At 36.3% G+C, this 23,693-nt stretch overlaps 3 protein-coding genes across 3 annotated transcripts; 1 reads left to right on the forward strand and 2 right to left on the reverse strand.

The window, feature by feature from the left end:
* The first annotated feature begins 64 nt into the window (after window positions 1-64).
* On the forward strand, window positions 65-6,343 carry LOC132293887 (uncharacterized). The gene is made up of 6 exons (XM_059791538.1): window positions 65-353; window positions 2,705-2,904; window positions 4,765-4,905; window positions 5,005-5,085; window positions 5,863-5,987; window positions 6,082-6,343. Exons 1-6 carry the CDS (start codon window positions 122-124, stop codon window positions 6,128-6,130), a joined length of 828 nt encoding a protein of 275 aa, XP_059647521.1. The 5' UTR covers window positions 65-121; the 3' UTR covers window positions 6,131-6,343.
* Window positions 6,344-9,398: 3,055 nt separating this feature from the next.
* LOC132293888 (type III polyketide synthase B) lies at window positions 9,399-10,373 on the reverse strand. Its single transcript, XM_059791539.1, has one exon. The coding sequence runs from the start codon at window positions 10,356-10,358 to the stop codon at window positions 9,399-9,401; it is 960 nt and encodes a 319-aa protein (XP_059647522.1). The 5' UTR covers window positions 10,359-10,373.
* A 3,625-nt stretch (window positions 10,374-13,998) lies between these two features.
* On the reverse strand, window positions 13,999-23,693 carry LOC132293889 (5'-methylthioadenosine/S-adenosylhomocysteine nucleosidase-like). Its single transcript, XM_059791540.1, has 8 exons — window positions 23,498-23,693; window positions 23,313-23,376; window positions 22,039-22,130; window positions 20,827-20,933; window positions 20,267-20,341; window positions 19,506-19,580; window positions 16,246-16,338; window positions 13,999-14,471 (listed from the first exon to the last, which is right to left on the reverse strand). Exons 1-8 carry the CDS (start codon window positions 23,592-23,594, stop codon window positions 14,274-14,276), a joined length of 801 nt encoding a protein of 266 aa, XP_059647523.1. The 5' UTR covers window positions 23,595-23,693; the 3' UTR covers window positions 13,999-14,273.

The following is a 23,693-nucleotide window of genomic DNA, read 5'->3' on the forward strand; positions in this document are numbered from 1 at the left end:
TATCCCTCCACTTAAGTTACCCAAACATAAACTTACACTATCCTCTCTTTTCTTTTCTCTCCCTATCCCTCCAAATCAACCCTACCAAACACACCCCTAGTGTCAGAGTGATAGTCGCAACATGAGGGCACCGAGGAAGCCGATCCGCGCCGTGGCTGCCGTGTCGACATGGGTTGGCAAACAACCGCCGAAAGTCAAGGCTTTCCTGGCCGTAGTCTCCGGCATGGCAGCTTTGGTGCTGCTAAGATTGATCGTTCATGATCACGACAACCTCTTCGTCGCTGCCGAAGCTGTTCACTCCATTGGAATCTCTGTCCTCATCTATAAGCTCATGAAGGAAAAAACTTGTGCTGGTAAGACTAATACATATATATATATATATACTTAAATAAATTTATGAATAATTTTTTTTTTTCTTTTGGTAATTTACTCACATATACCTCTGTTGTATGTATGGGTTATTTTCTTCGGTCTGCTTTGTTGCTGAGAAATCGTAGGAATAGAAAAGAAAAATTGGAACTTTACAGCAAAAAAAAACAAAAAAAGGAGTAATTAAACCTGTAATGAGATTCCTGAGGATCCTGTGCTGTATGCAATTTTCATAGATCAAACGGAGCGATAATAAATTGAAGTTTTTAATGTTTTTTTATGCCTCTTTCTTGTTTTGTGAATTGGGTTTTGCGGTCTTTAGGTTTTCTCTTTTATGCTTTACTCCAAATTGCTATTATTTCCAAATTTTCCATTTTTCTCGTTGAGTTAGATCAAAGGCTCGTTCAGTTATTCATCGATATTGGGCACTTCCTTCTTTTTTAGTTGTGTTGCTTTCAAAAATTTATTCTCTTTTTGCTTTTTGGAGGAAAAGTTTTTCGTTTTGCCTCTTTTTTGATTAAGAGAACCTCGTATATTACAAAACTTAAGTTGATGTACTTTTTTGGGCTGAAACAATTAGCTTTTTGGTGAATAACCATTAATATATTGTCTTTTTAAGTGTAGTGGGATTTAGCTTTTGTTTATTCCGTGCTACATGTATGCAAGGCATCTTGCTCTCATTTTTAAAATTCAATCTTTGGACTCCCTACCTTTGTTAGGTTCTGATACTTGTACCAGTGCAAAATGAATAAGAAGCATTGCCTGTCGACGTCTGTGAAAGCTTTTGTATTTATAAATTGATTCCATACAGTGACTACTTTGTTTGAGGGAGAGTGTCACTGTGTATTTTATAAATTGAGCTTCTGTCTGTGCTTCTTAGGAAACACCTCTCCCACACCCCTGGAACCATAAAAAGAAAGAGACAAAACCAAAAATAATCTTCATCAGTTGCATTGTAATGTAGAACCCTGAGATTTCAAATATTTTTTTCTAACAGTTGAAACAATCTTCATCAGTTGCATTTATAAATTGATTCCATACGGTGACAACTTTGTTTGAGGGAGAGTGTCACTGTGTATTTTATTAATTGAGCTTCTGTCTATGCTTCTTAGGAAACACCTCTCCTACACCCCTAGAACCATAAAAAGAAAAAAGTAAAAACCAAGAATAATCTTCATCAGTTGCATTGTAATGTAGAACCCTGAGAGTTCAAATAATTTTTTCTAACATTTCTACAGTTAAAGAGCTCATATCTGATTTGAATTTCAGAGTTGTTCATCAGCTTCTACAATTTACAAGACTTGCATCTGCCCCAATTGATGGTTGCCTATCTGAAAATTGAACTTTCTTAAAGAATTTGTCGAGTTTGTGCTGTGCCCTATGCTGTTAATTTGAAATGATCATCCCAGAGTTCATTTTGTTCCTCAAATGTTTTCACAATTGCATGTTGTTTGCTTCAGTTCTGTCTTTTTAATGTTGTTCAGTTTGTTTGATAGTTTTTATGTTGCCTAACTGAAAATTGAACTCTCCTAAAGAATCTGTCGAGTTTGTGCTGTCTCCTGTGCAGTTAATTTGAAAAGATCATCACAGAGTTCATTTTGTTACTTAAATGTTTTCACAGTTGCATATTGCTTGCTTTGGTTCTGTCTTATAATGTTGTTCATTTTGTGTTAAGATGCACTGAATTTTGTATTAAATGCATTCAGCCAGTGTGATTCGTCCAACTACAAAGGCTTATTTGTCATATCCTGCAGCCTGGAGGGCATCTATTCCATAATTCAATCTGTCACAAAAATAAAAATCCTCAACTGCCTTTTTACTGTAATGCTATTTGCAATGTAAAGCACCTTGTTGAAAATATGAGGTGAACTTACAGAAAAATTACTAGGAAGCTTTCTTAGCCATTTCCTGGAATTATAAATTAAAATACTGCATATAGTACATAATAATTTTGCCAATTGTATCATACAAATTAAAATGATACATATAGCTTCTTTTTTTTTTTGGCCTAGCGGTACCAGGCTTTTACTTCCCAAAAGAAGGTCAGGGGTTCGAGCCTCGGTGGAGGCACGTGTGTGTGTGTGAGTACCAACTAAGAAAAAAAAAAATGATAGACCCTTTTCATCAAATTTTCTATTTTCATTAGTTAATCCTTCATCACCAAGGTGTAGTCTTTACACCAAGCTAGAATTCTGTAGCTCGTGATGACTTCTTTCGAATTTTCCTTTTGGAGTTTGATTTAGAAGGTTTACCTTATGGCACAAGTTATGAATTTCTTATGAGAAGACCTCATGGCGGGTCAGGGTAATTGTTTTCATTTTTGGATTATATGCAGGACTTTCACTCAAATCTCAAGACCTAACAGCTATTTTTTTAGCTGTTAGACTGTACTGCAGTTTTGTCATGGAATATGATATACACACCTTGCTTGATTTAGCTACATTGGCTACAACTCTGTGGGTTATTTATATGATCCGTTTTAAACTGAAGTCAAGTTACATGGAGGACAAAGACAACTTTGCAATATATTATGTGGTAAGTCATCCACCATTTTCTTGCTTATTTCTTTGAAGCAATGACCCTAAATTTTTTGGAGTAAGATTTCTATTATATTTCCCTCACTAGCGTCAGTCTCATCGTACTTTATTAAATCTGAGGATAGGATATATGGTGGGTGGAATTTGCTATTGACTATATCCAAGAATTAATTGTAACACTTATAAATGTACTCTGAGGGAAGTTTAAATTACTTCTATGTTGAGTGAGAACGTATATGTGACCTTGTTTAGGTGTTGATCGTAGGCATTACTAGGAATATGTTCAAAAAGGCTAATAAGTTGATGTACTTGTTTTTGGAAACTTTAATGAATATTAAGTTCTCAAAACTAATCATTTTAATGACTTAAATATATTTAGGTGTGCATTGAAAGGCTGTATCCTTCCCCATGGTTATTCTACTTTTAATTTATAGATTCATTTTATTGGCAGGCTCAAAGTTGATACTGGTTGACAGGATTATAAAAGAAAATGACTAGCAAGACACTTGTGATTTTCCCTTAGTTGTCAAAAGAATATTTCCTTAGCTGCCAAAAATTCACCATCTCCTTTTGTTTTCTAGTTCCTTTATTTATATATGTGTGCGCGTGTGTGTGCATAAAGGGCATTATCTAGTGTATGTCCCACCTATGTGAGGTGTTGGGGAGGGAAGATTGGTACAAATCTAGTTTTAAACATTATTTTTGCCAAAGTGGCTGCTCTAAGACTTTAACCCATGAACTCATGCTTGTTAGTCCAAGCTTTTACCACTGCATCAAGCAATGCCCCCCCGTCTTTTATTACACAAACATATATTGGGTTGGCACCTTCTTCTAAACTTATACCATGGTTTTTAGAAGTAGTCCCCCCTTCCCCTTCGCCTTCCCCTTCGCCTTCCCCTTCCCCTTCCTCCTCCTCCTCCTCCTCCTCCTCCTTCTGATTAAGAATGATTTGTAATATAGCAATGATATTGATTAATATTTGCAAGTGGCGGTTGATGGTTAATTAATTAAAAAATCGAGCATAAAATACAATGACTTGTAAATGGAAATATCAAATGTGGTTCTAGATAGAGCACCATGGTGAAGAAACAGAACTTATGCAAGCTAAATTCAAATTGGAATTAGGTTCTAAGAACATGAATAGTAAAGAATTACTCCCTCCGTCCCAATTTATTTGTCCATCTTTCCTTTTTGGGTTGTCCCAAAATACTTGTCCACTTACCAAGTTTAAACAACATATTTGACATCTTTCCATAAAATACCCTTACAATTTAAAAAAATTTCAAACTTGATTATATATATATTTAAACTTGAAAGGGTAGCTTTGAAATTTTTAAAATTGCATTGTCCCCTTAAAAAGTTCTACTCCCCAAAAGGGACATCTAATATAGGACAGAGGGAGTATAATTCATTTGCTTTGAGTTCAAACCTAAGTTTCATTACTTTTGGCACATTTTCGAGAGGTAGGATCTTGTAAGTCACTTACTTATATGCATGGGTTGTGGCATTGATAAATACAGGTATCATAGTGGAGCATGGTTGATCATATGATTGATTTGTAAATTTTGTCCAATTGGCCTATTTAGGTCACCACAAAAGCTTCTCTACAATTTCTTCCATATTTAGAATTTGATAAGAAGCAATATCCTTTTTAATCTCCCTTGTCTTTAGAGCAATCAAACCACTATATTCTATAGGCTTATAGACATGTATGGTATCTAGATAATTCCCACCTTATACAAACAGGTGGATCTCAGAATCATTTCTTTCTTATTTGTTTTACTTCGTTGTAGTAGTTTGTTTTATAATGACATTTTTTTTGGGGTTTGTTTACAGCACTCTTTCTATTTTGTTGTAGGTGGTTCCTTGTGCTGTGTTAGCTTTGGCTATTCATCCATCTACATCACATCATATCATCAATCGGATTTTTTGGGCATTTTGTGTTTATTTAGAAGCTGTTTCGGTTCTACCGCAATTGCGGGTCATGCAGAACACAAAGGTACAATCCTGTGGAACAAGATACATATCAGGATTTTGAATTTTTTGGATGAACCAAGACTTTTGCTCTCTTCATTGGGCTCTTCTTTTTGTCTCTCAGATTGTTGAACCATTCACGGCTCATTATGTATTCGCTCTGGGTATTGCAAGGTTCTTGAGCTGTGCTCATTGGGTTCTCCAGGTTTGAATGCTCAACCTTGAATTTCTACTGTTGTTTTGATTGTGTAATATGATATGATCTCGTGTTTTGAAGTTTTATCTATTCGTCGCCTTGATTAAGAGGATAATGCTGACAAACAGTGTGCCATTCCTTAGGTTTTGCCTGAACTGGTTATTTGACCATCCAATATGTTGTACTGATCTGGGGATAGCATGAGTTTGCTTTATTTATGGTCTATAGGAGTCAGGTGAGGGGACTAAAAAATAGGAGTTTGATTAGCTAAGATGGTGCCTTATGCTACTTTAAATGCCTTAAATGCATTCAATGGTTCGGCACATAGCAGTTGCTTTGATAACTTGGTTGGTGGAGGGTCCTTGAGAAAATATGATCAGATTGCAAAACAGTGCAGGTTGTGAAATGGTTGACAATTTTATCTTCATAAATTGCTTAATCACTAGAATATGTGGTTGCTACTGTGAATAAGAGAGTATAAAAGGATTTTGTTTACATGGTTAAGGGACATATTCAGTATGGCAAACATTACTGATGAAGGTTAACATCACTTATTGAGAATTGAAGATGTTTCTGAAATCAGTTGATCGTTCCAAATGCATGGCTTTATGGTTAAAACATGTCTTCACCAAAAATATCACTAAGTAATGCAGGATATGGCAGTCAAATATGCCCTTTGGATCCTTAGCACTTGCATAGGGATGTAAATAATTTGTATTTACGTGCTTCCATTTGATTGACTTTATGACTTATCATTTTATTTTGGTTTTTGATTGGCTTTAACAGGTTTTGGATAGTCGTGGGCATTTGCTGACAGCTTTGGGTTACGGATTATGGCCTTCTATGGTTCTTATCTCAGAAATTGTTCAAACTTTCATTTTAGCAGACTTCTGTTATTATTACGTAAAAAGGTTAAACAAAATTTTCGTGATTTCTTATCTTTTTTATGAGAATATTCAAGTCTTTACCCAATGCATATTCTGAACAAGTACCTTTTCTTTGCAGCATATTAGGAGGACAGCTTGTGTTACGCCTTCCTTCTGGAGTAGTATAACTGGGGATTGCATGGGCATCCTATCATTGAGAATTAACTTAAATACAGCGGGCGATCTTCTTTTAGTTATTTTTACTTTGCACAAGGTACATGTTACTTGCTGGTTTTTCCTTGTAGTCATGACTGGAAATCAAGTGGATTGTTTGTAAAGTTGGCGGTGCATGAAACTTCAATGGATATCTAAATCAAAACTTGATTTTATCAGAAATTAAATTGATGTGTATCAGCACTAGTCTTTGTCTATTTATATTGGATATTACTAATTTCTGATTTTTATGATGTTTGCTTGAGCTTTCACTGCAAATTGATGGTCAAGGTGAATGATATGAATGTCCTAGGCGTCCCTAGGCTTGTGCAACCTTTGGCTTTGTTCTTGCATCCTTTTGAGTGCATATTAGTTGCCAACTTAAGTTTGAGCTTAACTGAGCAGGCTAAATGGTATTGAGATATTAAAAAAGTCGCTCGTCCCGATTCTCTCAGAAAAGGAGGCAGGTTGGTTTCAGGTGGACAGCCGACTGTAAAACTTTAGTCAACATTTTGAGGAATTCTCACTTAGATAAAAAACACCACAAGACTAAGTCACAAAAAAATAGGATAGCAACATGGAACATAGGAACATCAAGCGGTAGGTGTAATGAATTAGTAGACACCTTAAAACGAAGAAAAGTAAACATAATTTGCTTACAAGAGCTAAATGGAAAGGTGAAAAAGCTAGAAATATTGTGGAAGGATATAAACTTTTCCTACTCCAGAGGGAAAGATAACCAACATAACAGAGTATGCATAGTAGTAGGTTGCTACATGAGGGATAGAGTAGTAGAGGTGAGAAGACACAAGAGATAGATTAATTACTATTAAAAATGTCCGAGATGAACATATCTTGAATATAATAAGTGCATACACTCCTCAAGGAGCATTAGATGACACTACAAAGAGGCTCTTTTGGGGCTCGTTAGATGAATTGATGCAATCCATACCCAGTGTTATTAAAGGCTCAAGGCGCTAGGTTTACTTTGGAGCCTAGGCGCGAGACGCATGGCGAGGCGCGCGCCTGAGTGAAGTGAGGCGCACAATTGAAATTTTAAACTACCATAATAGCATTCATATCTCACAAGTCATATCAATATTCTAAAAATTAATATCAAATATAAAAAAGTAAATCCATCAACTATATAAGCATTCAAGAACCATAAAACATAGCACAAATTTGTTTTCTTGAAAGGCAAAACAGAGTACAAAAAGAAATAAATCTATTAAAAAAAAACTGTTTACAAGAAAAGGAAAAAAAAATAGAGCCAAAAGAAAAACAAAGACAAGGTAGAGACAAAAGAAGTAGATGAGAAAAGAGAGAGTGTTAAAGAAGAAAAGGGAGAAAAAAAATAGAGCCCACAAAAAAAAAAAGACAGGGAGAAGAGAACTAGACGGAGAGACAGAAGTGAACAAAGATGAGGAGAGAGAAGTAGGGGAGAAGAGAGAGAAGAAGAAGAAAGAACTGACATGGCTTCGTCATTCGTCTCTGCCACTAGGGCTTCGTTGTTGCTCTCACAGTTTCACTCTTTCTATGTTCGGTCTTGGACTTTCTTATTTGTTTATTCTTTTGAACAAAAGATCCTTCTTTGATATGCTTAGGCTTTCTTATTTGTTTATTAAGTTGCCAAAAGTACCCTTTTTGGCTTAAGAGATAGAACAATCATTTAAAAAAAAACAAAAAACAGCGAGGTGCGCCTAGGCACACCTAGACAAATAGGACGAGGTGCAACCAAGGCGCGCGCATAGTAAACATCAGTGAGCCTGGGATGACAATAGGCGCTAGACCTGCGCCTTGAGCCTAGGCGCGCCTTTAACAACACTGTCCATACCTAATCATGAAAGCATATTTATAGGTGGTGACTTTAATGGACATGTAGGTGTTGATAGGAGAGGTTATACATGAATACATGGGGATATGTTTTGGGGAGTGAAATGAGATAGGAGAACCACTTTTAGAGTTTGCAAAAGCATATACCTTGGTAATAGCTAACACTTCCTTTAAAAAGAGAGAACACTTAATAACCTTTACAAGTGGATTAAATAAAACACATTGCAAAAGCATATGAAACAATAGTCGATCATGATGATAGTACAGAAGTAGCTGTAACTAATGCCGTTGACCATTCAGATTCAATTTGGTACTTTGGAAGCCCAGAGAACTGTTTTAGTTACACCTTGAAAGGATATCAATGAAAAGTCATTTTATTAAGCTGATTATCACACTATTAATCTCTTATCCAAGTCTAGTCAGTGTGTTAAACTGAAAATTGCGAGATTTGATGAAAGCACCATATATTAGACACAGATTTAGATAACCAGGCAGAGACAATGGTGAGTGGTCAGATGAGCTCTCTAGAGCTTAGAAGCCAGAGGTTTCTTATAGTCACCAACCCCAAAATTGGAGTAAAAGGGGTAAAAACTTCACATAGGATGGGTTTCATCATTGACATTGGTCTTTTACTCTTTCCACTTGGATTTAATTGATTTTTTCTCTAGATCCTACCATACGAGTCTTTCTGATGATAACCTCTTGGATATCAGCTGGGTTCCATGGTGTGGCTCTCTACTACTGAGTTATTGAATTCATTTCCTTACTATGTTCATATGTCTAGAGGAATGGATTATCTCAAAACAGATATACAACCTGAAAGTCAGTCAGGTGGTTGATTTGTAGGTCTCATGGCAATCAAGTAGGATGATGACAGGAATTTAGGCAAAATACAGTCTCATTACTTCATGTGATTACATCATTCTGCAAAGAAGACATAAATTCACACTCAGCACTTTTCAACCTAATATTGAACAAATTAGCACAGAATGTGTGTGTGTGTATATATATATTTTATCATTGATTGAGGTTTTAACGTTTTATTTATTTATTTATTTTGCGAATTAAGGTTCCTTGGAAGGTAAAAGTTGGGTGTAGCGTGTAAGAACAAGGATTCAACTTTGAAGACCTATTTTTGTAAACAATATCAAGGTCTGTCCCTAGTTTGCCCATCTTGACACCCTTGATTAATGGGATTATGGGTAGTACAAAAAGTAGAAGGGGTTTAGGTTCTATTTTGATTCCTTCAAAGTAGTTCTAAAGAAGCTTACAATTTAAGATTTGCAAAATGAAAATATTGGATAATAAGATGTGTAATACAATAACATAACTCTAGGCCGGCTAAAATGTAAAGTATCAATATTTCATAAGCAAACTAGCTGCAATTATATGCAGGACAAGACATAATCCTCAGATAGTTAGATTCCTAGCAAGAATTCCCTCAAATGTTATGCCAGGTCCAAAAGCCAATATCAACCCCCATTCACTCTCTTCTTGCTTTTCTTTCTTCAACTTCAAGTTCTCTTCTAACATGTACTCCAGCACATACACAATGGTATTACTACTAGCATTTCCATAATCTGCCAGAGCCCTCCGACTCGCACTTAGTTTCTCTGGCAACAAATCTAGCTTCTTCTCCAGCCGGTTCAGAATAGCAGGGCCACCAGGATGAACTGCCCAAAACATCTTGTTGTACTCTTTGTCATCGTATCCAACTGTCGCCATTAACTTATTACAGAATCCGCCAATGTGATCTTCAATTATCTGAGGAAGCTCCCTTGATAGCTTGAAGCTTATCCCCTCTTCTGTGAGCCGGCCATCAATAATCTTTTCAGTGTCTGGCAAGAAATGCTGGATAGAAGTGTGCAACTCAAAGAGGGGCCTTTCAGTGCCTGAAACCGGCTCTGAACCAATTATCATGGCCCCAGCTCCATCCCCAAATAGTGCAACTCCGACTAAATCATATGGCCTGTTGGCACTTGGTGGTTTAAAGCCAATAATGGTTGTTTCCGAAGTGGCAAGCAGAACTCTACTCCCTGGATTATTTTCAGCAATGTCCTTTGCAACACGAAGGCCAGCGACACCTCCAGAGCAGCCCATGAAGTAGAGCATTACTCTCTGAGTTTCTGGGCTTAGTCCGAGTCCTCTTGCTAAATAAAGGTCGCCCCCTGGCATGCGAGCTTCACTTGAGGAAACATAAACCAAGTGGGTTATATCTGAAATAGGTCTGCCCCAGTTCTTGATACAGGCTTGTGAAGCTTCAATGGCCATTTGTGTGACAGCCTTGTTGCAGATATCTAATCGTTGCATTACAGTGGGGCTGCCTTCAGTGGCAAGCTCAGGGTACTTCTTTAGGATCTCTTCTGACATGACCACATACCTTGTTTTGACTGTGGTTGTCTTGCCTGAAAAGTTCCAGAGAAGAACCAAATTGCAGATGTTTCAGTTAGAAGCAAACTAGCAAAGAGAAACCGAGTTTATAAATATTCACCACCTTAGAGGTTCTCTTAGGTGAAAAACAGATAGTTGATGATCATAATCTACATGTGACAATCAAAGTCGATAGGAGATTAGCCTCTGAAAGGTGCTATGATATGATTGTCTTTAATTATCCAGTTGGGGCCAATTTCCACAGTGATTTTCATGTAGGTCCAAGCCATTCCAAGTCCTCATATACGGTATTTCTATGCTTTAGACTTCTTTTATCTAGATCTTAGTATATGAAGCATATATAATTCATCACTGAGCTATAGACTGCAATATTTTAAGATAAAAAAGCCTTTTTCATCAAGAAAATGGATAGGTTATTCCTAATTGTGTGCAATTATTTGAGCCCCCTAGCAAAACCTCCCCAATATTTTCAGTGTGGGGTGTTTTGCATGATTTAGCTGCGGAGAATCCTTTCCTTGAGACCGGCACCCACGGGATCTTTTTAGACTTGGCATAGAGTGTGAATGTATATATATAGCCAAGGAGGTGTGTTACTAGAACTTTTCTCACATTTTTCAGTGAATGATCAGAGTAACCCCCCTAGGCCTGACATGTTGACATAATTGGCGGCAGGTGGATATTTAGACGAGCCAGATTTTACCTAGTTGCTTTATTTCTCATTTTCTCTAACACAACCTTCAAGTTCCATGACAGGTTCATGCAATTTTAATATTATAATTAGAAAAGGAAATGAAATAAGTTGAGATGGTGTTACAGAGTCTTGTTAGCTTCTGCTTGAGGTCTGGATCATCACAATTAGTGTTCTTGAAATACCCATCAACCAGGAATTCTTGCATGACAAGCTGGTGAGGGAAGGCCTTTCCAAGAGCCAGAATTGTAGCTCTCCCCGGGTTCGCCTCTTTTGAAGAACCTTCTTGCATGATTTCTGCGCTTCCCATCTCTCTCTCTCTCTCTCTCTGTGGAAGAAAAGCTGGTTAACTAGCCTGCTGCAGAGATTGAAAAGAGAAACTATTTTTCTTTGCAATGTAGCAAGCATAGGACTTGCTCATATATATAGCTGCATAATGCAGTTTTTATATCTAACAAAATAAACTGCAAGGATTACGATTAGTGGGTTTTTTTTTTTTTTTTTCCTCTTCATATGGGAGAGAGTTGGGAGAGTCATATTGTTGTTCTTTATGAATTTATTATGTATGGTTGAGATGCAAGTAGTTCATGTGTCATGTTTGAAGGTGTTGATAGAAGTTTGGTGTAGAGGTCAGGATTGTGTTTGCAGTGAGATCTGTTGTGATGCATGATATTGTCAACCATGTTTCATGACCACCTGATAAACGAGTCTTGTGTCACCTTAAAACTGAATCTTAGGCAAGGTGATATACATATTGGTGATTACAAAGTGCCTGAAAATTATAGAACTTGCTCGGTTCAGTTTTTCAGTTTTTTGAGAACTAAAAAGCAGAAAATTGTACAAAAATTTTGTTTGGTTGACACTGAAAATTGTATCAGTGCCTGCAATGATATTGAAAAACATAAAGCGAATACTTTGAAAAGAAAACAACATATTATATAAAAACAAATTGGGAGCACCGGTTCAAGTCCCAGCAGCGCAATTTAAAGAGAACTTTCTTCTAAGTCTTTGGGACGAAATCAAGGACAAATAGTCTTCAATCAAAGGCCCTTTAGCCTAAGCGGTATAAACCTCCTTATTTTCAAAGAGGAGGGGAGGGATTTAGCCCGGGCTTGGGCAATAGGGTGTGTGTGTTTGCTTTTAAAAAAAAAAAAAAAACATTGATATCATAACAAAATACTAATGTGTGTGCAAAATAAAAATAATAATGTGTACTGTATATAGCTAACTTACCCAAAAAAAAAAAAAAAAAAAAAAAAAAAATACCCTATAATTTTGATTTGGAAATGGACTCTCTCTCCCATGAGAGTTCCACATTCGAGTCCCAGTCTCGGCAGTGGAATTTGTAAAGAGCTTGAAAATTATAGGGTTTGTTTGGTTCAGTTTTATCAGAATTAAAAATTAAAAAATTATAAAAATAAAATATATTTGATTGACAGTGAAAATATTTGTATCAATGTCTGAATATAGAAAAATATAATTTGAAGATTTTAAAAAGAAAACACCTTATTATATAAATAAATTAGCATGTTGTATCACAATCTGTAGCGGCTAAACGTGATTTGGTATATAGCTTCTCTCATGGAGCTCCGATTAAGTGGAATTTAAACAAAACTTTCTTCTAAAAATCTTTGGGACGAAATCAAGCAACAAATATGTAAAAGCTACGAATATATGCCATGATAGATAGGCTTGTACCCTTGAATGAAATCGATGGAATTTTATTTTGATACATACGCACGTTATGTATATTTTGGGTTGAGTATGTTTCGAAACCTCTAATCCAAAATTTAATTTGGATTGACCATCGATCGAGGTTTTGGAACTTGCAGATATCTTATGATAATTTTGAAAATTTGAAGATCTAACTCAATAGCTTGTACTGTAATTTTGAATTCAGTGATGAAGGATTAATTTGGTGTTAAGAAGTTTTTTTTTTTTCGAAAATATGGCGTTAAGAAGTTACCAACTAAATATGGTCCTCGTTGTAAAAACCATAATAAGTATATAAAAAATAAAGTACAAACAAAGTATACAAAATCCGCTGTAGCCAACTAAATCACAGTGTATTGTGTTGGTTCTCTAGCGAGAGCTCCGGGTTCGATTCCCGGCAGCGGAAACTTCTTTTTATAAGATAAGAATCTCTTTATGTCTTTCTGAAATATATATATATATATATATATATATTTGTAAAGAACTATTTTGTATAGTCATATGAAACAGAGCCAACTTGTGCAGCAATTTTCTACCACAATAGAGTAAATCAGAATTTTCTACCACAATAGAGTAAATCAGAATCGGGAAAACAGACAAAGAAGCAAGCAAATATGACCATCCATCCTAGAGAGGCACACCAACGCCATAACCAAGAAGCCACCAAAAACTTGGATGCCTTAATAACATATTGTCAAAAAAATCTTCTTTATGCAAAACAAAGAAACATATTTTGTTGGACAGAGAAATGATGGGTATGAACCCTATATTCTGTGTATTTCCCCCCCAAAACGCAGCGTGATTATACAAGTTTCATGCTCTTCCAAAGCTCAACAATAGTAGCCAAAAGTCTAGCATCATCTCAAGATTAGCCAATTGGAAAGAAATAATAATAATAATCAAAACAAAAGACTTGTTTGGTTTACAACTCAACAATTTTCTGTTCTTAAAAAATGAAAACTGTAAAAAAAAATTCTGTTTAGTTCAATTTTTTAAAAACTGTTTTATGAAAATTGAGTTATAATGTTTTCAGATAACTATCTTTTATAGTTGTCTGAAAACAGTTTTTTGTTTTCTGAATTCTTGAAAACTATTTTCAGAGTTACAAACTAAGCAAGCCAAAGTCTCTTCACAATGTTCTAGGACAGTTATTCGGAGATTTACAAGTCAATAGATGGAAACCAAGCCATGTCCAACGCAATGAAATCTGATCCACCATTCCTTAAAAGGGAAATCTTATACCATCTACTACTATTACAAGGAGAAATTACTGTGCAGACACTGGTATGTCCATGCTGGTACAAATTAGTAACAAGAATCAAATAACCTTTGGTTGCACAACTGAAAAATGTACCTACACTACAAGTATTAGCATTTTACTTTAAAATCACACATTTTTAATCAAATATGACATATTTTAAATAAATGTTGTGGAACACATTCTATTACACATCTTCTCTGTGCAAACAATAACTGGAATTGGCTATGATGGGTCAAAGTTCGGAAAGGCACTTCCCATTGATGTAATCAACAACTTGGGTGACTGTTACATCGAGAGCATTAGTCACTGCTGCCAAATTCTGCAAAAATTCCTCCGTGGTTGGCTTCTCGCCATCAACAATATCAGTCACGGCTTTTATGAATATTGCAGGGACTTTCAAAAGATCTGCCACGTACGCAACAGCTGCTCCCTGAAATAAAAATTTAAACAATAAAAGGTTTAACTGCAACGTGAGAGGGAAAAACTTTTCCTTACTAGTGTTCAATATTTCAGGAAAAGAAATCTGAGAAATAATTCCAGGTACTGTCCATTACTTTCACATTTCTAGCAGAAACCATTAATACTTCATTGAAAATATATCATATGATCCATGAGTGAAGGAAAATGATTTTATACTTCGATGGCCACAGCCAGTTCCTTTTTTTCTACTTAAGCAGAGGCCATCTTATAACAGCAAAATAATAGTAAAGTCAACTATTAGTTACACTTAGACCGAGTGACCAGGGAAAGAGATGCGAATTGCCCCACAGGGCTTGGTCCCCGGGGTAACCATATGAAGTGGAAAGAAGAAAGCGCTACTGAACGAGAGCGAGTGAAGTTAGTAAGCCCACTCTATTGTATCTATTAGAGTCACCCTCCAGAGTCACTAACAACATATATATATATATTTAGATATGATACTAATTCTTCATAAGCTTGCACTAACAAAATTTCTTGGACAACCATCTAATTGACTTTCTCTGTTGTCTGAGTGGCTCTTAAGATTTCACACCCTTGTGAGAACCCAAAAGAGGATATGGAGGGAAAAGTAACTTGGTAAAATTGGCGTACTCAATTTGAGAGCCTGACTATCATTATATACAAGAGGAAAATTACAAATATGGAAAGAGAATAAAATCAAATCAGAATAAAGAGAATAAAATCAAATCAGAATAAAAATAAAATCCCTAAATATTATCCTATATTGAAGACCCAATAAATCTGCCACAATCATTGAGTCAACTTATGGATATGATATCCAACAGAGGGAAGAATAGCCATGGACATTAAATTCTTAACCTAAATGAATGCGACTGAACAGTTGCTTTTTACAGAGGAAAAGACGTATAAGCCTGTTAAAAGTCCTTTTTACACATGAACCAGTGATAGGTAGCCAAACTAAAGATTAGTTTCTAAAAATTACTCTTTCCTCAACTTGGCATAAAAAAATGGAAGTGAAAGGCAACCAAATTAATATAAAGAGTAATAGGCAAGGACTAACCAGTTATATTCTAATCTTACTGAACATCTTATGTGAAGCCACAAGTTACTGGTACAACTTCCATTACACCAGTGTCAAACTTTATGAAGTGAACACATCACTTGCAGATCAAAGGTATCTTAATTTTTGTATTACAAAACTAAACATTTCTATGCCCATTCCCCATAAAAGCTTGATTACAGAAAGTAATGAATCTTTATCTTTCGGTCCGGGAGGTTGAAATGGTTGTTCCTCCCTGCGCACCCCGCCTAACAAAGATGGTTTATGAAAGACAATGCCAAGACAACCGTTAAACAACTTGCCACAAGGCTACCAAAGAAATGAGTGACAGTATCTTCTCTCTCCCCTCACCCGCTCCTTTATTTTTTTACTGCTATTGCAGTTAATGGTTCTTCATGATAAAACAGAACTGAATAAATGATCTGGCATATGCCTAAAAAAAAAAGGAACTGTCTCTACTACAGTAAACTTTCAGTTATATTACCTGACGTTATGGTAACAAAAAGAAGGCTAAAAAATTCCTCTTTGTAATAAGAAAGAAAATATAAAAAATTAACCAACAGCAAATGGTTGGATTAAAAGTCTGTTGAGTTGAAGTTGAGAAAAGATCATAAATCCATTAGATCTTGGGCATGGGAAGGGAAGGAAGTGACGATGCAGTTTCCCAAATTTCTAACAGAGGATAGTGTAAAAGAAATATTACCTCCATGTCTTTGAGTGTTGCATCATTTGCAATGATTGACGCTTCATCCTGTGGGGACATATCTAAAGAGTCGCCAGTAGACAATTTGCCACCCTGAAACACACACAAATATAATTGAAACCTGGATCACTGGTGATAACACAAGGAAACAATTAAGTAGAACAAGAGTTGGACTTCAGTGAGAATGTCTACCAAAAGATAAATTAATAGGATTACTTTACTCCATTTGCAGGCTATATATGCAACCTCATGAGTCAAGTAGGGCGACAATAAAATGGGTTAATATTAAAACTTAACCGTAAAACTGGACATGATAAATGGATTACATCCATAACCAAGAATGTTTTGGCGCATATGAACGTAGTCTTAATGGTATCCACCAACCAATAACAAGGCTGATGTATTTTATGTATTAATGGATTGGTAAAGCCGTATTGGTTCCAAGCAATGATAATTTCCATTACGAAACATTCTAGGAAGCAGAAAACTCATTCAATAATTCTAGGTTATTAACAGAAGTAATATCCATGAATAGGGGTTGACCTACAATAATAATGAAAGCTGACTTTTGATTTTATACATACTAGCGGTTGCATGCTATATAAAAATTGATGCAGGATCAAAACATAATGTGCTCGTTGACCTCCTCAAGGGATAACCCTCCACCATCTAGAACATACTCCCCTTAACTTTAAAGAAATTATAATTGACCATCTCCACTTCTTCCTTCTAGAGGCTCGTCTCCTTTATACCGAGTATGAATTAAGGTCCCAAACTGAATTTGGAGCCACCAAAGAAATATCAAGTACAGATAAGTCCATATAAAGAAAGGACAGTCAATGGCAACATGGCAATAATCATCACTCCCTGGGAACAGAACAATATCTGATTATTGCAACTAAAAGGGAACACTTCTATTGCTGTTCAGAAGACATTTTAAGATGAGAAAAGTATCGAGACATAACCAATCCGAGAACTTCTATACACGCATCTCTAAGTTACCTTTATTTGCACATGGCCTGATATGAAACTAGAGAAGTTTTGAATAACTAGTATGTGTCTTTCAGCAAATAATTAATTGTTTTTTAGTTCATGTGTATATGAAAATGTAGAATATACACATATATACATAAATAAAGGTTCATAGAGGGACCATCTGGATCCTTATAGTTAATTCTGATATGTTGATTCCTTGATTGAAAAGATATCGGGGTGTACAAATTGAATCCAAGATGGCCACATTAACAATACTAGAATCCTCATAAGGCATCAGGCATAAGACTTGCTACTTAGTAACAATTAGTGAGAAATGAGCATTTACAAATGCCAATCCTTGTAACTAGAAGCAACCAAAATCATGACACCAATGATTCGTCCACAAGAGACAACCAATGAAGCATTGTTGGCGTTAAAATCAAACATCTAATGGCAAAGGCCATAATTCCTTCTCGAGAACAATTTAAAGTTCTCTATTCTGCTTACTTTGTCATATGAGAAAAATCATGAATCGATAGAATATCAATATTTTACTTTGATTTGAATAACATAATTATAATTCAATTCCCACTAGAGAGCAGAGAGTATGTACTTGTAAAGGTAACAACTTAGGATTATCATTCTATGTTTGCCAAAGGGTGAATTACACTCACAACTCCTGTGGTTTGATCTTATTACACTCGCTGGTTAAGATTGGCCTTTATTACACTGACCACCCCTTAAACATTAAAAATAACCTGAAATGTCATTTATGCCCAGGTGTTTATGAAATAAAAGCAAATGACTGTCATATCCTTTATCAAATTAGGGTTTTTAATTACAGCCGATCTTTCTTCTATCTCCCACCCTCTTACTACCTTCGTTGCATCCACTATTCATCCACCTCTCTCAGTTACTCATGGCGCTCTTGGATCTTGTCGGTGTGCTCGTGAGGATGCTCGGCAAGGATGCAGCAGAGGTCTTGCCGGTGAGCAAGGAAAATGAGGAAGCGGTGAGCTCGGAGTGAACTGGATGAATTTACCGGCGAGGACAAACCTCAGGCATGGAGGACTAATTAGCGGGCATGGAACGGCGGCATGCTCGACGATGACAAAGGACTGAAACCGATGCGGCGGTGTGCTTGGCAACGTCAAGGAGTACTTACCGGCGAGTAATGAACGGCACAGTGAGTGCTGAACTTCTTAACGGCGGCCAATGAACTTACCGGCGAGACGGTCTGAACTGAGCAAAGGTAAAGCTTATCATGTGGTGAACAACGTTTGTAAGAGTCGCGATTCCGACGACGGCAGAGCACTGATGGCAAGAAAGCAAATTTCCGATGATGGTGAAGCACGATGCCGACGAGCAAGGTTTGAACAACGGTGAGCTCGGTCCGGCAAGCTCTAGAAACTCCATTAGCATGAGGATCGGCGAAACCCAGAAACCAACTACTGCAACTACAACCAGTTGAGACCTAGAAGCTCTGAGTTAACCGTGACCCAACCAATAAGAGCCCGAGTGCAAAGATCTTCATAACAACGACCAAACACCGGTGACAGGAAAGCTTCAAACACCATGAGTCAATGACCACCGACGAGAACAACTCTGAGCACAGAGATACAACGACCCAATCGTGAGCTTCTAAGTTATATACTTCCGACGAATTTCAATTTCAGTAGGCTACAGTTCCGGTGAGTTTTAGTCAGTCATACAAATTCCGATGCCAAGATTGTTGAGGGTACAAACTAAAGTGGAAGGACCTGCATTTGGTGCATCGAAGACCCAACAGTGAACGCCTCACTCAAACCAATATAACTGAGAATTGGTATAATAGTTTTGTGAATCTAAGAAAGCTGTGTATGTCTTTTCCAATACATAAAGGGAAAATCCGTCATCAAATTAATGTTGGGGGTTATTTGTTATTATGTGCCGAACTTGAGGGGTGGTCAGTGTAATAAAGGCCAATCTTAACTAGCGAGTGTAATAAGCTCAAACCTCAGGGGGTGTGAGTGTAATTTTTGACAAACTGGATGAAGAAGAGGGCTCTCTGAGCATCCAAAAAATTTCCTTGAAAGTAATTTTTGTACCATACAATTGGCCATGGGATTCTGTAGAAAGGTTGTGTGTCATTAAGGAAGCACAACTAATAAAGCAGATTTAATAGACCAAGCAAAATGGTCAAAATTATGTGGCAACATCTTATTCCAAAAAAGAAAGCATCAAGGCATATGAGAGATTTCAATGTGGCCAATTGTTGTCCAAGCATTTTACTGCAGATTAATCACCTTTAGGTTAAGATCCTTCAAGAGATTGGGTGTTGAGGAAGCCTGCCGTAGACCAACTCCATAAAGATCAAAAACCTGTAGAAGGAGACAAACGATGATTGAGTTAAAAGTGGTAATACAAATGTATAACAGAGGGCTAAAAACACTCTACTTAAAAATCATGGAGCAGGTGAGACAAGAAGAAAATAGTTACTTTAGAATTTTTGGGTGCATGAGACAGAGGTTACATTAGCATTGGTAATATATAGGTTCAGCATAAAAATTGAGGTTTCATTCACCCTCACATCCTAAAATACCAAGAGTATGGACTGTACTAAGATATACAATAGGAAATGGACTATATGAATGCATCTGCATAGAGCTTCTGCTGAACTAAGTACTCTAATTAACGTATATGGAATTAAGGTGCAAGCCTCAGGATATAATATTGGCTAATCTACATTAGTCACCAAGTTGCATTTCATCAAGTTAATAGATATGTAGATGAGTCCTCACATTTGCAACTATTTATATTCATGGATCACAAGTATCGAACTAGTGTTGGGTTCCAGCATTCACATCAGCAGCAACAAAGAGCTAAATGTATTTTAGTACAGTTTGTGTGGATTTTTTTAATATAATGTTAACAATCATCACGTAAGGGATCCTCATGGCACCTGTTTCCATGCCACAAATGGACAAAGTAGTTCTTCACCAAACAGAACCTTGACAATTACAAATCTGTTCCATAAATTGGTGCAGGGTTTGTGAGGAAAGCTTACAGGGATAGGTATCCTTCTATCATGGAAAGCAAGTTCTGATGCAAGAAACACATCGCCAACGCAAGCTCCTTTAGCCTGAAATCACCTTAACATCAATGTGGAAATACATATATATAAAAGTAACAATTGATTCATACATTTTTGTGTGATTGTGATGAACAAAAATCAATATTTGAAGCAGTAACTTCACATATTTAAACAATAGAATTTGACAAGGCCAATCATAATTTTCAATAAAAGGAGACTGTACACAATTTCCTGTCTACCAAAAACACAATCTGATACTTTGTGGTAAAATTAAATTTAAACTTTTCAGTGCCTTCTTCTATAGAAGTACTCCTCTTACTAAGGCAAATGTCTGTATCGTGGCCCAAAGTGAAAAGAATGATGATATGGTAGATTGTTATCCGTGATAGTTTTAGACTTGACACAAAAGCAAACTGTTTCTTGGTGTTAAGAAGGACAAACACTCTCAGCACCTCAAAATAGGAAAATCTCCAACATAATTTCAGAAATAAGAAAAACAGTAGTAGAAACAATCATTGGCACAAGAACAATACCTTAAAGCCACCAGCAGTGCCTGCATTTATGATAAGGTCAGGCTGTAGTGCTTGGATAGAAGCATAGGTGACAAGAGATGCAGAAATCGTGCCAACACTGTCAACCCCTGAAGAGAAACGGTTCAGAGACTCGAGCGCTGTTTAATACCAACTTAGCACTTTATTCTAAATTCAAAAGTATTCTTTTTAATGTCCTCTTGTTCTTACTTAAAGTCAATAAAACAAGCATTTTTCATTAAAATCCATAGAATTCCTCAAAGAAAGCCATCATAGAGTGCCAATCAATTCTGAATGATAAGGACTTCCAATATGGTATAAATCACATGGAGATCCATTGTTCTTCAAAAATAAAAAATAAAAAATTGTCTCACTACAGTGATAAACTATTGTGATGAAGATCAATTTTCAGTCAAAGAAACACGCTATTCTGGAAGTCCTTCAAATTCCCAGACTTCCAGCACGTATAAACAATGAATCTTAAACTAGGGAGACAAATATTCAAAATCTCTAACTAGGGAACAAAATGACTAACACAACTGTGTGTTTGATTTGCTGCAAATTGGACATACACTGCATGGCACAAGTTTGAAGGCACATAATAAACAATAAGAAAGCCTCTGAATTCTTCTTATATAGATGTTTCAAGAAGCTACAAATGGTAGCTGGATAAGACTGAATGTGATACAAAATGGGAAGCATTAATTATTATAAAATTCAACAATGATCCACAAATAACTTTTCTTCCAAGTATAGAACACTTAACACTGCATGGTTTAGCACAAGATGGTGAAGGCTTCATATCAGATTGACCCAAATATACTGGATTCTAAAGAAAGCTTGGAATATCTGTATAGGATCAACAAAAGTAGGCAAGGTCCACAGAGGAAAAAGGTTTGGGCTGTGTTTTTTGGTGTGCTAATGTGTCATATTAAAGCGGACTAGGTAAACTTGGGTTCCGTTGCTCCACCCCTCGCACACTTGAACTCATGAACCTAATATAGAGTATTCTACCAACAATGATAAAGACATGATGTCTCTACTAAGAATGTCGTTTTTGAAAAAGAGAGCCAACAAAATGAGTTAAGCAGCAATGCATAAGAACTCATAATTGCAGAACATATCCACACAGTTGCCAGAACACATAACCAATTATCTTAACAAAGTAAATTGAAAAAAGAAAACAAAAAAACATGTAGTAAACCAAATACCCACCCAAAACTGTATCTTTTCCTGGTGAGATTACATTAATATTCAGATCTTTGTAAGTGCCATGGAATCGGACCCAAGGGACCCCTTTCGGGAACCTGCATGATTGTGCAATAGTAAGTAAAATCACTACAAAAGCAGACCTTTAGTACTCACAAGCGCCAGCGCAGCAAGTTGAACTTTTAAAATGAAATATCTAATAACTACTATTCTCTTCCCTTCTGTATGTAAGAAACCCAATCAAAGACCAGACAACAAACTTAAAAACACTCATGAAGACTATTAAACTTACCCGTGCACTTTATATATTTCAGTCAGTATGTATATATATCACATGAGTAGCATAAAGATGTACTTTGACAATTAGATCACATGTCAAACCCATATGAATGGAATAAAGGTAGGCAAACCGTAAAGCAAGTCTCCAACTCAACTTACTGTCAAAGCTCAATAATTGAGCAAATGTGGGAAAATGAAAAAAATGTGGATATTTGTTCCATCCAAGACACAATTCAAGGCAACTCAACAACAAAAAACACTCTCATGTGTTACAGGCTGGCTAGTGGTAGCCACAAATCTTGTTTGCTTGCCGTTCGGCTTTATCTAGTACCATTCCCCCTCATAAACCATATGCCAACATATCCACTTTTACTACTACCTTAATTCATGTCCAATTTTCAGGGTTTATTGTCAAAAATCCATTAGTTGTAGCTAACTAATAAAACAGTCCCTTTTATCTCCTCAACAGGAGTTCGCATAATAGTTAATAGATACAAATCATGACAAGACCAGAGTTATACATCCTTGATGCAGATTCACAAATAACATTATAAATAAAAGAAGCAAATCATGACAAGACCAGAGTTATACATCCTTGATGCAGATTCACAAATAACATTATAAATAAAAGAAGCAAATCATGACAAGACCAGAGTTATAAATCCTTGATGCAGATTCACAAATAACATTATCAATAAAAGAAGCAAATCATGACTTTGCCATCCGACATTGCACTGTACAAAGCCTCACAGTCACACATACAACACTAATAGAAAAACAAAGAATATACAACAAAAAATAGTAAGAGAGTAAGACAAATGGTTACAAATAACACAATGTATCAAAATACTCTGCAACTACGTTGATCTTGATTCTTGACAGTATACAACCATTAAACAAGATAGTTGATTAAAACGAAAAATGAACAACTAAAACATGGAGAATATAATCATGGAAAGAGAGAGAGAGAGAAAAAAAAAGGCGAAAAAATAAAAACTCACAGAGAATTGGGGTCCTCCGAAAGTTGAAACTTGTTCACGATTGGAAGCGCTTCAGTCTGCATAGCTGGTGATTGAAATCAAAATCAATCGAATTAGACAGAAACTAATACAAACTACCAACTGTTCAATAAGCAAGATATATATATATAGAGAGAGAGAGAGAGAGAGAGAGAAAGGGAAAGAACCGATGATGAAGACGATGGTGGAAATGGGGCGGTTCGGAGCTTGGGAAGCCATAGACTCCTCTGCAACTTCTGATTTGTCGTCGTGAGGAGCCATCATAGACTCCAGAATCAGAGAGCTTGATTTGCAGCAGCACAGCGTGAGAAAGTCTCGCAAACACAACTGATGATTCGATTTTAATTAGCTTTCTATGAAAAT

This window comes from Cornus florida, unplaced genomic scaffold (genome assembly GCF_030987335.1).
Source record: "Cornus florida cultivar Cherokee Brave unplaced genomic scaffold, ASM3098733v1 CherokeeBrave_3.0.0_Hap2_Chr02, whole genome shotgun sequence".
Classification (NCBI taxonomy): domain Eukaryota; kingdom Viridiplantae; phylum Streptophyta; class Magnoliopsida; order Cornales; family Cornaceae; genus Cornus; species Cornus florida.

Excerpts from the sequence above, each read along its gene's own strand:
- LOC132293887 (XM_059791538.1), top strand. The coding sequence starts at position 122 with ATGAGGGCACCGAGGAAGCCGATCCGCGCCGTGGCTGCCGTGTCGACA. Across the intron at positions 354-2,704 it reads GAAGGAAAAAACTTGTGCTG|GACTTTCACTCAAATCTCAA; the intron begins GTAAGACTAATA and ends GATTATATGCAG. Across the intron at positions 2,905-4,764 it reads ACTTTGCAATATATTATGTG|GTGGTTCCTTGTGCTGTGTT; the intron begins GTAAGTCATCCA and ends ATTTTGTTGTAG.
- LOC132293888 (XM_059791539.1), bottom strand. The coding sequence starts at position 10,358 with ATGTCAGAAGAGATCCTAAAGAAGTACCCTGAGCTTGCCACTGAAGGC.
- LOC132293889 (XM_059791540.1), bottom strand. The coding sequence starts at position 23,594 with ATGATGGCTCCTCACGACGACAAATCAGAAGTTGCAGAGGAGTCTATG. Across the intron at positions 20,934-22,038 it reads AGGAAAAGATACAGTTTTGG|GGGTTGACAGTGTTGGCACG; the intron begins GTGGGTATTTGG and ends GTTTCTCTTCAG. Across the intron at positions 14,472-16,245 it reads CAACACTCAAAGACATGGAG|GGAGCAGCTGTTGCGTACGT; the intron begins GTAATATTTCTT and ends TTTTTATTTCAG.